The following is a 17,249-nucleotide window of genomic DNA, read 5'->3' as shown; positions in this document are numbered from 1 at the left end:
CTGTCCCCTTGGCAGAAAAACAGCCCCATAGCATGATGTTTCCACCCCCATGCTTCACAGTAGGTATGGTGTTCTTGGGATGCAACTCAGTATTCTTCTTCCTCCAAACACGACGAGTTGAGTTTATACCAAAAAGTTCTACTTTGGTTTCATCTGACCACATGACATTCTCCCAATCCTCTGCTGTATCATCCATGTGCTCTCTGGCAAACTTCAGACGGGCCTGGACATGCACTGGCTTCAGCAGCGGAACACGTCTGGCACTGCGGGATTTGATTCCCTGCCGTTGTAGTGTGTTACTGATGGTGACCTTTGTTACTTTGGTCCCAGCTCTCTGCAGGTCATTCACCAGGTCCCCCCGTGTGGTTCTGGGATCTTTGCTCACCGTTCTCATGATCATTTTGACCCCACGGGATGAGATCTTGCGTGGAGCCCCAGATCGAGGGAGATTATCAGTGGTCTTGTATGTCTTCCATTTTCTGATGATTGCTCCCACAGTTGATTTTTTCACACCAAGCTGCTTGCCTATTGTAGATTCACTCTTCCCAGTCTGGTGCAGGTCTACAATTCTTTTCCTGGTGTCCTTCGAAAGCTCTTTGGTCTTGGCCATGGCGGAGTTTGGAGTCTGACTGGTTGAGGCTGTGGACAGGTGTCTTTTATACAGATGATGAGGTCAAACAGGTGCCATTCATACAGGTAACGAGTGGGGGACAGAAAAGCTTCTTACAGAAGACGTTACAGGTCTGTGAGAGCCAGGGATTTTCCTTGTTTGAGGTGACCAAATACTTATTTTCCACCCTGATTTACGAATAAATTCTTTACAAATCCTACCATGTGAATTCATGGATATTTTTTTCACTTTCTGTCTCTCACAGTTGAAGTGTACCTCTGGTGCAAATTACTGACCTCTGTCATCATTTTAAGTGGGGGAACTTGCACAATCGGTGCCTGACTAAATACTTTTTTGCCCCACTGTATTTTTTCTTAACAAGCTACAAAGTCAGGCGACATAAATCTGTTCAGTTTTGAAGGAAAGCAAAACCTTGGGTTTAATGTTTACGTGGAATATAATAATGTTCGTATAGCCAGTGATAATCACCAAATAAACCTACATTTTTAGCCTCTAATTGTTAAAGACACATTTAAGAAACATAATACATAGTAATATTTAACCTTAAACTGCTGATTTAATAATAAATCATTTATAGTTTAATTCGTTTATATTATAAATCTATTTATGACTCATTTAAATAGATTTTATAACACGTGTTTTAAAAGATAAAGATGCTAATATCTGCTCTGTGTTTGTGCAAGTTTCATTCAGATTGGCCCACCCTTAAGGAGGAGATGGGGTACATACAGAGTTACATATATACACATATACTACAGTCATCATAGAAGATATTTCATAGTAGATATCTTTTAAAAAAGAAAAAGCTGTACCCAAAAAAATAGATTGGGGTTGTTAAAGTTGTTAAAATTACAAATAGCAAGCTGAAGAGATCACATGACTGCCTTATAAAACTGATTTTATCATATCTGACTACAAACGTACCCTTTAAAAAGAAAGTGGCATCTAGAAGCTGCATCTTTGTCCTTTATTCTTACAGTATATCCATGATAGATTCAACCTGAAGCCATACAACTGCAATCTCAGCAGAGTCATGGCCTTTCGTTATGGAGGCAAAGCAGTGTCAGAGCTACTCGAGTCCCTTTTCTTTAAAGACCAAAAGCTTCCTGAATGAATACATTATTTAAGAGAAATGTCAAGAATCCTATTCAGCATGGGAGCTTTACAGTGCTTTTCTATTTTTATATTATATCTTTTTTGTTGTTTCTGTTCATAATGTTTAACAGATGAAATTCACTTAGAATAAGAGAGTAACAGTTGCAGGACAAAGCTGTTGAACAACACCCTGCTGCACAGTATAAGTGTAGTTTTTCCCACATATAACCCAAAGATAAATCGCAAATAATTCTCAACAAATTAAACATTTCTGGCAACTATTACGTTGTTCAGGCTTTAAAGTGTTAAAAATTCAAGGATTAAACTTTGAAAAACAACTATTATTATATTTTTATAGCACCTTTAACAGAAGTCGACTTTTAAGTTTACTACCGTTAACATTAAAGTTCCTTCAAAATCTCAGCAAATATTTTTTTAGGTTTGGTGGTACCTTAACGGAAACCAAAATAGAAGAAAGGTTGAATTAAATATAAATGAGCAAATCAAAAAATTACACAGAAATGCACTCGCACAATCCACAGTCCCTGACATAACATTAAAATGACCTCTGAATCGCTTGCGTAGTTGCCTCCGTTGGGGCATTGTGTACATTAGTTTGTGTTATTGAATTTCTTTGAACATCCTGCAATGACAGCTCTGCCTGACACCAACAACACCAGGCTTTTTGTAAAGTTAATGCATGCGTTAATTTGTTTACCTTCATCAAATAGACCTCATCACCAGAGGAATTTGTCTCTGATGGGTCCTGAGCTATAACTCAACACAGTCACTCCATTTGTCAGAGGGAGCCCTGACAGTCAGCCTAATTAGTTTGGTTGTGACAAAGGAGCTGTCTTGTGGAAACCAGGAACATCAATCCATCCATGACGGCATGCAGGTTTATAATGCAGCCAATACAGTGAAAGGAAGCACGCTTATTATGCATCAGGTGAAACTACCTCGATCAGAAGGTAGAAGAATCTGTTTGGCTAAGCAAAAGAAGAAAAAAAAAACGCTTTAAAGCTGTGCCTTAAATATGTGTTTATTTGTCAAGTTATTTAAAATGTTTTGATAGGATGCCAGCAGCATGTGGCAAGTGTTTTGAATAAAGCCCACTAACAATCACAAATTACGGTGGAAACACGTTGCGTAAGCTGTCATTTATTTATATGGTAAAGATATACTGCCTCCTTATCTCTTGGTGTAACATCAAGTGTTCTGGGCTGGAAATGAGATGGCATGCTGAAAGTGTGCTATTTCTGTCAATTTACCTTTTTGTGTGACTCCTATCATGTCTGATATTGCTTGTGCAGACATACGTTTAATGAAGAATATCTCATAAACCAGAAGCAATCATGTGCAGCTTTTGTTCAGAGTGTTGTCTTGGTGCAGTCAGTGAGGACCGTCATTCAAGACAGTCATCTATCATTTAAGAGCCATTTTAACAGCAAGACATTAAAGTTAGTGGTACCCAGCCTCTCCTGGCATTCCTAAAAGCCACTTTTACATAATCACAGAAAAAAAAATACCATTTCCTCAATTTTTTTTTTTTTTGGGCCCCTGGCTGTCTTAAAAATGTTCTACAACATCATTCTCTGTGGGATTTTTTTTTCTAAGACACTGTTCACACATTCAGGATGAGAATATCCTCTCTGTCACTGTTGTTTCACTGCCAGCTGCAGCTCTCTCATGGGTGTTTTTCAAGTACATTTAAAAATGTGGGTGAGTTTTGTTGAAGTTGTTAGTGTGTGGCTAAAGTGGCTCGACAGAATTTCTCAATAAACCTTGTATGTATTTGTGTCTGAGGCAAGGTAGAGAATTTAGTACTTTTTAAAATACTCGATATTTTGCAGGCAGCATTTTACTTTCCGTTTCATTGTTGATCTGTTCACTCAGAAAAGCATTACTGTAATTATATTGTTCATCTATGAAGTCTGTAGTCTTTTTATGCTGTTTAATGGCTTATTTCACAAAAACAAACTATACTGGATACTTAGTTACTCATAGTTATTGGATATCAGCTACTCTCAGGATTTTATTGCTGAGGTGTTAAAGGCTATTTATTAGGTTCAAACCTGCAGGTTATGTTGACTTCTACATTAACTGCTGATTCTAATTGGCCTTAGGTGTGAACGTGACTGACCCGCACCACCTTCTCGAGTAAGAAAAGAAAAGCCATAAGAAAATGCATGTTATGTTTCGGTTTAAAAACTCCAGCAAGATCTATGGATCGTTCAAATTAACCAGAGCTTTATTTACAGAGAGACACTTTATTTTAAATTGCTTGACATTAAAGTTAAGCTTTTCAAATGTCATCTCTAGAGGCACCACAGCCTTTTGCCTGCTGGTGAAGTGCAGTGGCAGTCTCAGAGCTCAGAAACAGATGTTAAAACCAGAGAAATGAAACCAAAGCTATTAGCATGGCTTCATATGTAGGCACACCAGGTTATACGTGCACGAATACTGACCTGAAAAAAGGGCAGAGCAGGATAGCCCATTAAACCAAAACAAATACGTATTTTGCATTCAACTTTTTATGAAAATGCAGAGCAGTGTACAGTATCGCCTTACCTTTGCAACATGTAAGTATGCATGCAGGTAATCAAAGTATTGGGAGACAAATATGTCATATTTGAAATGTCAAGAAAATCTTATTTGCCTATTTTGTCATAAACATATTGAATTCTGAATCATTTGGCATGTAGGAGTAAATATTTGTCTTTTTGAGAAGCATGTACACTGCAGTAATTGGGATCAACTGACACATCTAGGGTCAGCGTTACACTTTTTCACACGTTGTCTCATGTAATGAGTCACATAATCAATAGTGGGTCAACCATCGTCTTAAGGGACAACTCCTACTAGGTCTTACATACCTGGGTCTCTCCACCATTTGATCTTAGAACTGATGAAGCTTCTTGGATGAGAGTGAAGCGTCTTTCAAGAAACTTAAAGAAGTCTCACTGCTTTTCTTTCCAAGCTCCTTAGATTACCATGACCTGGATGACTGAGAACCTACACAGACATACATTGCAGTTGAAAATCACATGGGTAAAGACTTATTGCCCTTTTATGTCTTACACATGGAAAGCAATAAAAAAAAAAATATCTATTTTGTGTCTATAGCATCTTCACCTTTACATCCTGTCTGGTCAGTAATATTATGCAGTATGCCTAACTGCAAACATTTGCACGATCAAAGGAGAACTTTACTGGATCTGGAAACTGGAGGTAAAGCGCTGAACTCTTTCTTTTGATTAGAAACAAGCACAGACACATAGACGCACACACAAACACACACGTATGAGCCAGATTTGCTGTGGTGATTTGATCTCCTGTGAAGAGGAGATTGGTAATGTTCTTTTTTTCTTTGGAGACAGCATTACCCAGGCTCAAGAGAGAAGTGAAGACTTTCTGTAGCCTTGCAGCCTCTAAAGGCTTCATGGGGGCTCTCTAAACCCCGAGCTCCATCCAGCAACTAGTTTTCAGTGTTGATTGAGGAAGATAGACTGTCTGCTGTCTGTACAGCGGCTTTGTATTTTTTCACCAGCAGAAGCTGCAGTAGTCTTCTCACTCTAATGCTTATTGATTCCAACACTTCCTAAGATGGTGTGCTGTAAGTCAGTGCTGCTTTGCATTTCCATGCCACTTTTTTTTTATTTGTTTAAGTGTGACTCACTAATGGCGAGGTAGAAGAAGATTAAGAGTAGATTTTGCCACTGTGACGCTGCGTCCTTGCCTGCTAACGCTGTTAGATGATGAGGAAAAATCTATTTTACATTCATCTCATCTAACCCCAAAGAAAGCTGGCATCCAAATAGATTTTTTTCCCGCTGTGCTGATGAAGCACAGGTGTTAATGAGCATTAACATTCATAGCCTGGCTTGTTTTATCTACTCCTGCATTTTGTTTGCACACCTTGCTGTTCAGCAATCACTTTAAATGTAATGAACTCTCGGTAGTTTTAAGAGGCTGTTTAAACAAAGTAGAAGGAACAAGTTCTCTCAAAGTTCTTGATGTTCTTTTGTTTGCTTGTTGCTTTTCGTACTGTGGAAGCCATGATTTTAAGCACCCCTTCTCACTGGAAGACCCAAAGCAGCAGCTCTACACTCATAGCTAAGCCTTCATCAAGCTTTACATTTCTTTACATATTGATCCTGGTCCATACTGGTCCTGTAATTAGAGCAACAGAACATGTGCTATGTAATATTTGCACACTGTGAGGAGTGATGAAGGAGCTTGCAATTTGGTTACTCCCGTCTTTTAGTGTGTGCCAAAATAAAGGAGAAGCTACATGTGCTATGAAACCGTGTGGCCATAAAGACCCCTATTCCACAGTTCAGTTGACACTACAATTAACTCCTGGCACACAAAATTGTGGTTGGTTACCCAGACAGGTAGACATAACTGGGTCAATCAACTCCAGTGGACATACAGCATAATACATAACCACAGGTGTCTTTGAGCGCTTATAACTGAAGGCCATACCTGACAAACCCGTTACAACCAGGTCCTTTGTGTTGTTGATAAACTGCTCTTTACGAGCGAGCAGCATCAAAATTCTGCATGTATATGCAGTCTGTCAGGTTAACGTATTTGTGTGTGTCTGTGTGCGTGTGTGTGTGTGTGTGTGTGTGTGTGTGTGCGCGCATGGGTATTTGTTGCTAGCAGGCAAATAGCCAACATGACCCAACTTCAGCTTTTCAGCTTTAGCGCAGCTCTGCAGACAGCTGTGCCACAAACACGCTGCTGTGGATCACCGCAAGGGCCTTTTATTTAGGTCACATTCTGTGCTTCAGTGGCCAACAGAAGAGATCTCTGTCAACTGCAATGAATACCTTTAGTTGGACACAGCCCACTTTTTAAGTGCTCTGCAAGAAGCAGACACTGTGCATGTCTTTGTTGTACGCGGTGGGTGCCGCATGTGAATTCACTCTTGTGAGTGCGTTGCGGATGGTGGGTGGGGGTGGGGACTGACCACTGTGGATTTTCCATTTTCACTCATACAATAAGAGAAATCTATTTGCTTAATTCTCTCCCTCAGTGATTTAATCCTCCGGTTTAGCGGAGACAAGGAAATTGCATGAATTATTCCCCTAGTTTTTCAATTAATGTAGCACCTAGTTTACAGTCAAAGAAAATAATAAATTTCTCAACAGTACAGCCATTCACTTAACTGCACCTCACATGCACCCAACACCATGTCCTCAAGGGAAGTAAACGCTTGCCATGATATTTAATTCTGCTGCTCGGCCTCCATCATTTTGTTTGTCCTATGTTCATTTCTCCCACCCTAACTCCCAACCCTTTTTTTCCCATTTTTTCTTTTAATAAAATATACCTTAGTGGCCTTTGGTACTGCATTGTAAATCAGTGTAATGAATTGCCTGCTGAGGCTAAGCCTCACTGCTGTCGCTGTGCTACCCTGAGGTGCGTGGGCTCCGATTATTGTCTTGTTAGCTATACCTCCAGTCCACTGGAAACAGTGTGGGTTCACCGACCAGCCAGCCACAGCCCCACATGGGTAAGGAAGGCAGTTTAAGGGTGCTGATGTATGCCGCTCTTTTGTAGTCACCCTGTAAGGGCAAAGCCGTTTATTGCAGTTGCCTCAACCAGCCCAGAAGCTGTCAGCTGGGTTTTACTGGCCAATTGGTTTCCCCCTAGAAGACCTAGAGGTATAGAGGGGATATGTGATCACTGATTGTATTTGTGGGTGTGGGGATGTGCATATTTACCCAGCGAGCAGGTAAGCTGTAAAGCAAAACTAGATATGTTTTCTTTTTTGTTTTAGTGCTACCCAAACATAAAAGCACTGGATTAAATTTGTGAGACAGGGGACAGTGGTGGTAAAGTCGCTGCATTCCCATCCCTGATTTCTTGTATCTTTGACTTCCATTGAAGTTTCATTTTACAGTAGCCTTGAACAAATTTAGCACACACTTGAAATAGATTTGATGTCTCCTTGCTACCTTTTCTTGCTTTAGTTCTCTCTGTTTCCTTGATTCACTGTCATTTTTTTGTTCACTGAAATGTAGTAGACTAAACAGAGAAATGGAGGAAGAGGCTTGAGGACAGATCTGGGTGTCTGGGACAACATGCCAAATGGCTGCTATATTTAGAAATCCTCCTTTTGAAGTTTTGAAGGGCAAAAATCAAAGACTTTGAGGCAAGAATAGGTCCAAGCCCTGTCAACATCAGATTTTCTCAGCTGTGAAGGACGGCCAAAAATCATCTTCCTCAAAAAAATCAGATGAAAACATTAAATTGTGCTTTTAAGTGTATGCAAATAGAAGATATTTATAATTCTGTTTTCTGTCTCTCTCTGTTCTTGTTTGTTTGTCTGTTCTTCCCCATGGCTGTGTATTTCTTTGCAGAGCTAGTTTCTGGGCCTTTGCAGACTTCCTGCTGCAGCAGTTGAAGACCTGGCCACGATGACAATGAAAGGTCTGTCCAGCAGTCGCAGTCACCATCACACAGTGACCTGCGACCCTTCTTACGACTCGATGACCCTGGGACACTCAGATCGTCGGTCCTACTTCCTAAACTCTGGGGATGCTCATCCTGCTGACCACCCTTGCTATACCCAAAGGAACTCCTTCCAGTCTGAGTGCAGTACTTATCCTGATCTGGCCAGCTGCACTTTCCCTCGCAGACAGTACAGCTCTCACCATGAGCTAAAGGAGGAGTGTGGTGCTTTGGTGCCTTACACCGGGCCGAGCAGTAAGGGAGGTGGAGGAGGAAACAACAATCGCATCCCCTCTAACCTGCTAGAGCAGTTTGAGAGCCAGGCACCATTGCGGCGTGAAGGCTACCACACACTGCAGTATAAGCGCACTGCTGTGGAGCACCAACGCAGTGACAGCCCCGGTCGAATCCGCCACCTCGTTCACTCTGTCCAGAAGCTTTTCACAAAGTCACACTCCCTGGAGGGGCCCTCAGGGTCTGCTGGAGGAGGAAGTGGGAGGATGAATGGCAGCAAATCCAGTCCTGATGATCCACCATCATCCTCTGGCACCTTAAAGCACAGCAAGCGCAGTAAGAGCAAAGACCGCTCCAAGTCGGAGCCTAAGATGCGCTCTGCCATCTCAGGCTACTGGAGTTCAGATGACACGCTTGACCGGGAAGTGTGCCTCTACCATCATCAACATGCGGGCAACAGTGGAGGCCTGCCCTCTGGGGTCATGACTATGGGGCGTCATCCAGAAAAATCCCAGTCGCAGTATTTCATGGAGTCCTATAACACTATCAGCGCCCAGTCTCTCAAGACGTCACGTAGCAACAACGATGTGAAGTGCTCAACGTGTTCGGGGGGCAGCGGTGGAGGGCTGCCGCTGATGAGTGCGCTCGATGGCCAAGTTCAACTGAAGAAGAGCTCATGGTCTTCTACTCTGACGGTGAGCAGAGCAAGAGAAGTCTACCAGAAGGCCTCAGTCAACCTAGATAAAGCTCTGGTGAAAGCCGAGCAGGGACGCACTTGCCACTTCCTTCAGGTAGGACTGTTTACAACAGCCCCACCTCTAATGTGTCAAGCTTCATGCATCATCTGGTTTGAGCCGCTCCTCCATGTTTCTGTTTTTCTGCACAAAATCTGCATTTGTTTGTTTGCATGCGTCATTGTGATTTAGAGAGAGAGAGATGGAGAGAGACTAATCAGGGTCACAGCAACCCAGACTCGTTCATCTCATTCCCCTGAGCTTTGATCTCTTGTTGAATTTATTCTTGATATAATCATAAACATTTTTCAGACTCATCACATACCATCTAATCCTCTGTGGTTGTGGCTGAATGCACTGAAATATTTACAATATTTATAATTATATGGCTGGAGTTTAAGGGCTTAATTCCCCTATAATTCAAATTACGATGTAATTATATTGAAATACAAATTCTTAAAGGCAGGTAATTTAGAATAAAGGTGTAACAAGTCAGATTTTTACAAGAAGCAAAATTTAAGTATGTAAGTATGTACTGTATAAATTGAAGTAATTAAAATTACTTATGCAGTTACAATTACTTAAGTATTGCATAATTTCCTGGTAATTTCGCAGAAAATTTCCCCATCGTAAATACGCTATACTTTTCAGGGCACGAGCCTTATTATTAAGTGGATTAATTTAGCCTTTTTACAGCTTTATTTTGTTACATCGTTAATTAATCTTCATTATGTTGATGAATTTTTTATTATTTAATCATCCTTTTTACCTTATATTGTACTTAAGATTACTTACAGTACACTCCATAATACAGCCCTCACCCCAGAAAGTACAGTGTACTTACATTGTAAGCTCAGAAAATATTATTTGTTTTTCCACTAAATTACCAGGAAATTTTGAAGTAATTAAAATTACTTATGCACAACTTACATTTACTTTCAATATAATTATTTCTTTGTTCAGTGTAAAAGCCTGACTGGTTTGTGTTTGTGGAGCATTAATGACACCTTGCAGAATGGAACTACATTATTACAGCTGTCAACATTATAATTGCATTGGTCATAGCAGGATTGGTGGGTATATGGTTGTAAATGTCTGAATATATCCTATTTACAAAGAAAAAGTGTGGTGCTACTATGAGATCAGAGGTCAGCAGACAAAAAATGAAGAGAAAACCATTCTACTTCCTAAGCATGGTGGCCACACATGCTCAAAAATACACAGGGACACATGCACACAGGGACCCGACCATGCTTCACTTTTCTGGGAAAAGATAAAAGTGTTTCAGATTTCATGCATTTTCATGCATTGAGCTGAGCTACAAATTTAGGCCCGAGGAAAGAAATGGAGAGACAAGCCGGAGAGAATAGACAAAAGCATGTGTATGTGTGTGCGGGGTTTTTTTTGGGGGGGGCAAATAAGGGCAACAGAAGAGTGCATGAATGGAGAAAGTAAAAGGCAGAATGCCAGAGTAGGGAAACATAAAAGACAAAGTTCTGTATGGCCATGCATTTTAACATCCTGAAAAACGGAGTGAGCAGATCAAGGAAGGATGTTGTCACTGCAGTGTGGCAACAACTCTTCTAGCCTAAAAGAGCCATTGCTTTTTCTCCAGAGAGCGAGACGGAAGGGAAAAGTGGCTTTCAAGGAGAGCAGCCTGACAAGTTAGTCTCCAGACACTTTTTGAATGCTTAAAACAAAAAGACATGCTATTTGCATCACCTAGTGGGATGGGATTTTGTAATCCGGTGTTTGAAGTTCACACACTCACTTAATTGACCCTTTTCATGAAACATTCAGAGGTTACATCCGCAGACTGCATATTAAAATGGGGATGATGTCATCAACTGGTTTCTGAAGTTTTGGCTGACAGGGTAGTAAGTTAACGTCTAACACTAGCACATCTGGTTATCAAGCAGGGGTCATGAATTGCAGTTAGTTAATAGTAGTAAAAGAATTTGAGTAATCAAAACAGAAGCACAAACTTCTGGGATGGGCTCTACCTCATAGCATGCAATAAATCTTCCAGTAACTGCATTAAAAATGCTCAAAAGACCAAATCCAAAAGGGTGGGTTATAAAAAGTCATCCTTACCTCATCGGTTGTAAAGAGTAACATTGGCTACAGAGACCATAAATAGTTTTTTGAGTATGCTGTTTGTTTAAGAGCTGAAGATGACTCGCTTTTGGAGCCAACCTCAAGTGGCCGTTAGAAGAACTGCAGTTTTGCCACTTCAGAGTTGGTGTCCTTTTTCCAACCCAGAGGGAGCGGCCTACACCATCCTCCATACTCTTATGCTCCATCAAAAAGCTGATTAAAGCAAAATTAATACCCTTTTTTTATTTCAATTCATCTTTTTCACTCTGTCTTAAAATAATTCACTTTTGACGTCCCCATCCAAACCACTGTTGCTGAGATGTTAACACAGTCTGTAGTTACCCCTGACATCAAGGTCAGCTTGGTTTCCTAGCTACACACGAGTCTGTTGAATGATCCTTGTGAACTTTTTTCTCGCTCTGTATCTCATTTCTTTCACTTCAGAGCTGGTGCCCTAACAGCCACTCACCTTAGCACTGCAGTGGTTCTGTTGAACAAAACCCCCTTTGTTTCCCCCACCCTCTCTCTTTCCATGTCTGCTGTCTTTGACTCCCTCTCTTTTAGATTAGGGCTAGAAGATAGCTTTACCTCCTTTTAATTTTACCTTCATTAGTGTCTGTGAAAAGGCAGGAGTGCACACAGAAGCTGAGGTACTGCAACATTTTGTCAAAACAATTAATTCCCTGCATTTGATATGCAGCATGCATCACAGGACAGACAAAAGAAGGCCACTGGCACTGGCAGGCTTATGGTATGATCAAGGGAGACTTTGCATTGATGCTGTTACTTCTGAATCTTTACAGGTATAAAGTTCAGTGCAGACAACTGAGAAAATATTGGGTTTGGGGTTTTTTTTGTTTTTGTTTTTTTTAGTCTGCTCGCGATTCATGTGTAAGTATGTCTGCAGGGGCTCTGAAGTGCAGAGGGTGACATGTATACAATACCTCTTTACCTAATCTCACCTCATCTCTACAGGTGCCTCAGGATGAGTGGAGCAATTTCTCTCCGCTGGGGAAAGATGACGAGATTCCATGCCGGCGGATGCGCAGTGGCAGCTATATCAAGGCCATGGCTGAGGAGGACAGCGGCGACTCGGACTGCAGCCCCAAACCCTCGCCCAAGGTCCAGGCACGACGAGCCAGCTACCTGAAGGCCACTCAGCCGTCTCTCACAGAGATGACTACGCTCAAGTGAGTGTGTACCAGGGCGCAAATTATTACTTGAAATTACTCGTTGTAAAGATTTGGATTTTTCTTAATTAAATAAATCTAAAAGGTAAGAAAAATGCCGGGCGTAAACTAAAGCTGTTTACACAAGAACACAGAGTTGCCCTTTCTTTAATGTAGCATGCAAAAGATTTTAAAAAATAAAGTTGGCTCATCTGAAGCAGCAGCTGTGAGTGGTTTTGTGTTTTGACTGTTTGTTGTTAATCTGTGGGAAAAAATCTTGATTACATTTCTGTCCTGGGTTTGAGCCCTAATAGACTAATCATTTTTCCCCTGTTTGTAACTTTAGATCTACCTCTGTATTATATGCTACTGAATAAAATGTGTTAAGTGTGCCGAAAGCCTGGAGTCACTCTGCACAGTGTCAGTGAAGCAGACTGGAGAGATGAAGGGAATGAGAGTGAAAGAGAAAAGTCAACAAACAACTGAGATGGAGGCAGTCAGTGTTAGTCAGGCGTGCTCCCAGCAGCAGTTTGGCTTATGTGTAAGTTCCTGGCTCTTGGTGATCACAGATTAATTACCTTTTCTGTGTTTACAACAATATAGACATGCCTCTATTTTCATAGCTGGCATACAAATACACAAACACACTGAACTGAGAGCGACTGAGCCCTGATTTAAAATCCACAATGCCAGCTCACCTACTGAAATCTCTTTAAAGAAGTAAGCGCTGTGTTCTTCAGAAATGCATTGTGAGTGGAGAACATCATCAGCTATTTCTCTCTGCCTCTCTTTTGAAGCAATTCTTTTCGAATGATCTGAGGTTAAAAGCTGAGCTTCATTATTTGAAGAGTTTCAAGCTGTTGTTTCTTGTTATATAGGGCATTCTCTGCTCTGCAATCTATTTTTTCACAGCACGAGTTTATAAAGTATTCAGCAGTTACAGAGTCCATCAAGATTTTTATTTATTTATATTTTATCTAGTCCACACTGTCAAGCCCAATGGCAGAACTTAATCTCTTTGCAAACAAGTGGAACATTCAATTTTTGGAACTTCAAATTGATTGAAATTGTATTCATTTTAATTTCATACCACGTTTGTAGTTTTGGCCAGCATTCCTGTAATATTAAAACACTGTGCTAATGTTCATGGTAAGGAAGCATGGTGGGAGGTCATCAATTACATTTTGCTGTCCAACCCTTCTTGGCATAATTGTGAACACGCATACACAGATTTGCTCTGCAGTGTGGGAGTTTTATCTGCAACTTTAGTGTAGTCGCTTTAATTTTTCCTCCAAGTGCAGTGGTGTAGGTTATCTGTTGGCTTATTTACAACCTGTCTGATTGTCTCTGACAGCTCGTGTTTTTTGCTTCCCCAGCTCCCTTGTAGCAATGTCATCCTGTTTCCTGTTACTTCTCGGAGTACCAGTTATCGTAATATCACAGAATTAAGGACCGAAAACATAAAAACCTGAGTTGTAATATACCAGAAATTGCCTTTTTAATCCATTGCCCTGTTATGTACAGTCAGTCAGTGAGTCTAAGGTTTTACATATCATTTCATCATTTAAAAAAAATCTAATCATTGACAGATTTTTGAATTAGAATAATGTGACCGCAGATGAACAATAAATCACGTTACACATTATTCATTATTTAATGAAAACTAAACCAAAATATAGTCCTGTGGAAAACTAAGTGCACCTCAATTGCTTGTAGTCTTTAGCAGCAATAACTTGGAGTAACTTGAGGTAATGACTTTCTGTGTGACTATCAGTCTCTTCTATTATTCTAACGTTGCTTCACTTCATGGAGCTTTGTGGATTTACAATTGGATTTAGCACTTAAAATCCCATCACAATATTTCAGTTAGAGGTCTAAACTTTGAATATTTTCTTTTTCTGTCATTCTGTTGTAGATTTGCTGATGTGCTTCTGATCATTGTCCTGTTGCATAATGCATTTTTGGCCAAGCTTTAGCTGTTGGACAGCTGTTGGCCTAACCTTTGATATAGTTGATATTTTGGATTTTGGTATCCAAAGATATTTGTTTTCAGCGCAGTTGGTGCACGTTCCCGTGGCTTTAAAACAATCCCAAATCATCACCTACTCTGCCACCGCTCTTCATAGCTGCTATGAGGTGTTCGTGCTGAGATGCTGTGAGCATTATGGCTTAACATCTTTTGGTCTTGTCTGCCCAAATAACATTGTACCTGACTTTTTGTTGTTAGTTAAGATGCAAATGTAAGCTAGTCTGCCTTGTTCTTTTTTCTGGTAACCCTTCCAAACAAGCCATACTTGTTCAGTCTTTTTCCAATTGTACTGTCGCCCTAACTTTAACATTTAACATGCTAACTGAGGCTTGTAGCATCTGAGGTTGTTTTTTTTTAGTTTCTCTGTACTTTGCACGGCCTGAGCTCTCGGTGAATTTCCACTCCTCAGAAGATTGGCAACTGTCTTGAATCTTTCTCACTGTAGAATAATGGACTTTAAATTGTTTTGAAATGGCCTTATAACCCTTTCCAGACATATGGGCAGCAACTATTGCTTCTGTAAGCTCATCACTGATGTCTTGCCTCCTTGACAGTGTGCTAACACACCTGAATGCCCCAGACAAGCTGCCAAAACCTGTGCTTTTATGGAGGTGCTCACACTTGCCTACAATCAGTTAAAGTGCATTTGATTAGCAACATGTGGCTAATGCTTTCCCTCTTAATTCCAATAGAAGGAGTGTGCTTGGCTTTTCACACACTGTTTCTGCATTATCACTTTAGTTTTTATGAAATAAATAATGAAAGGATGTAATTGCTGTTGCTGTTTTTTGATGGTGTCCTTTCTTTATACCACCACTCTGTATAACAACACGTGATCTGACCGTTGGAGATATCTTACGTCATACTGCACTGAAACAGTTAAAGAACTGAGGACAGTCTGATGGCGCTGCACGAGGCTGTGACTGATTAGCTGTGTAATATACAGAGATGAGAAGAACACCAGTGAGTGCTCCGTCATTGTTACTGGTTTCACACACACACACACACACACACACACACACACACACACACACCCTTACGTAAGTGCAAGTGGCACAGCTTGGGGCCTACTAATGACTTGAATTTGGCCCCGGGAACGCCATCATCATCTGATGGAACCCAATGGAACAAACCAAACTGCAGTGCTGCACATTGGAGATAGAGAATGAGGCGGGAGCAGCTGACATCTTGTTTTCAAATGTTGCTTTTGGGAGCTGGCACAAGTCTGTTACACTCCGCAATGATTTAATAATCAGCTTTGTTGTTCCATATGTTTTCGAGCTCATTCTGCGGCCATTGTGTCCTTGACTAGCTGGGAATTGCTCCTAAGAAGTTGTGAAATTTGCTAATTCTCGTCCAATTGCAACCTCCTCCTTTATTAAAACACAAGGCATGCAGATAAAGAGTGTATATGAATGGTTGGGATTATTTCTGACACACAACAACAAGCTCAGGAGAAAATTACATCCTTTCTTGTTTCGCTCACTCACAAACTCCAAGCTTTCTTTTTGCCATAAACATTTATTTGTGGCCTAGATTTTATCATGTTTACTGTGTGTCTCTAAGACACACCCTTCCATCCCTCCAACCACCGTGTTTAGGCTCTTTATTTAGATATACTAAGAGGGGAAAGCAAGGGAAGGATGAAAGCGGAGAAGGTAAAAGCAGTTAGACTGAGAAATCTTGTCACGCGGAGAGGCAGGGGGAACTGGTTGGGGAAAAAAACATTTGAAGCAAAATGCAAAAAAAGACATGATGTGAAGATGAAAAACAGAAAAGAAGAATTATGTAGAATTATGAGAAAAGAACGAGAAATGTGGAGGAAATCGGCAGACGACAGGCAGATTCCTGATGTAATGTCTTCATTTATGTCACTTGTTTCATAGTGGAACAGCTTGCAACATGCTAAACTCCCCCCAATCCTTAACTGGTCCTGATTACTGGCTGGGTCTGCAATTTAAGTGGCCACAATAGACATCATTGGTTCTATAATCAGCCCCACAGGGAAATCAAGAGGAGATGTGGATAGAAAAATTATGTGGGTAGATTCTTCCTTGACTTGATTCCTCTGTGAATCACCCACAGCCAAAGACACAAGGTGGCTGATATGAATGAGTCACACCAGTTTCGCTTTCTTGGTTTTAGAATATGTACCGTTTAAATAATTAAATAATCTATAATCAAGTGAACCATTGCAGTACTGTAGGCAGTGCTGCATGGGGAACTATAGGTACAGTGGAACATAGACAGGAGTACAAACTTTATATTTACTCTGTGTAACATTTTTTGAATTGTTTTGTCACATTTTCACTGGAACCATGAATTACACAGACTGGTCGGAAATTTTGGGAAAGAGATCAAAATTAAAAGCCTGAAAAGTCTCTTCAGGAGCAACAGAGGTTGTGTATGTTGGTGTTGAAGGTTAAATCGCCTGACTGTAACATGGGAGATTGTTGTTTTTCTCCTGTAAACTACAGGCTATGATCTTTTAACCATTGCCAAAGTTTAGACTTTTTCTTTTCCTTAAAAATATCTAAAATTAATCAAATAACCACAATAATGCTTGATTAGGAAACTGATTGATTTGAAAGTTGGAGTTCTGATATTAGTGGCAGTATCAGAAGGTGTTCATGTGGAGTGCATGGGTTGTTTAATTTGATAGTTATTCGAATATCTCAGTATATCATGCATCATATGGAGCAATCATTCAAATGACCTGGAAGCTTGAGGGTGCTGCACAGCATCTTTGCTGTGTACTGTTCTGGACAGAGATCTCAGATGTCATTCCTGGGATC

The 17,249-nt window shown here is 40.6% G+C and overlaps 1 protein-coding gene across 3 annotated transcripts in view; it reads left to right on the top strand.

Moving 5' to 3' along the window:
• Positions 1-17,249, top strand: part of dlgap1b (discs, large (Drosophila) homolog-associated protein 1b) — a 97,043-nt gene that overhangs the window by 42,492 nt on the left and 37,302 nt on the right. For all 3 annotated transcript variants that reach the window (XM_085173248.1, XM_085173249.1, XM_085173250.1), the window contains exons 3-4: positions 8,101-9,216; positions 12,232-12,446. In XM_085173248.1, coding sequence (XP_085029374.1) covers positions 8,158-9,216; positions 12,232-12,446 — 1,274 coding nt within the window. In that variant the 5' untranslated portion in view covers positions 8,101-8,157. The remainder of the gene's footprint in view (positions 1-8,100; positions 9,217-12,231; positions 12,447-17,249) is intronic.

The sequence above is a fragment of the Neolamprologus multifasciatus genome, chromosome 9 (genome assembly GCF_963576455.1).
Source record: "Neolamprologus multifasciatus chromosome 9, fNeoMul1.2, whole genome shotgun sequence".
Classification (NCBI taxonomy): Eukaryota; Metazoa; Chordata; class Actinopteri; order Cichliformes; family Cichlidae; genus Neolamprologus; species Neolamprologus multifasciatus.
Note: the sequence above shows the minus strand (reverse complement) of the source record. Positions and strands in the feature narration are given on the sequence as shown.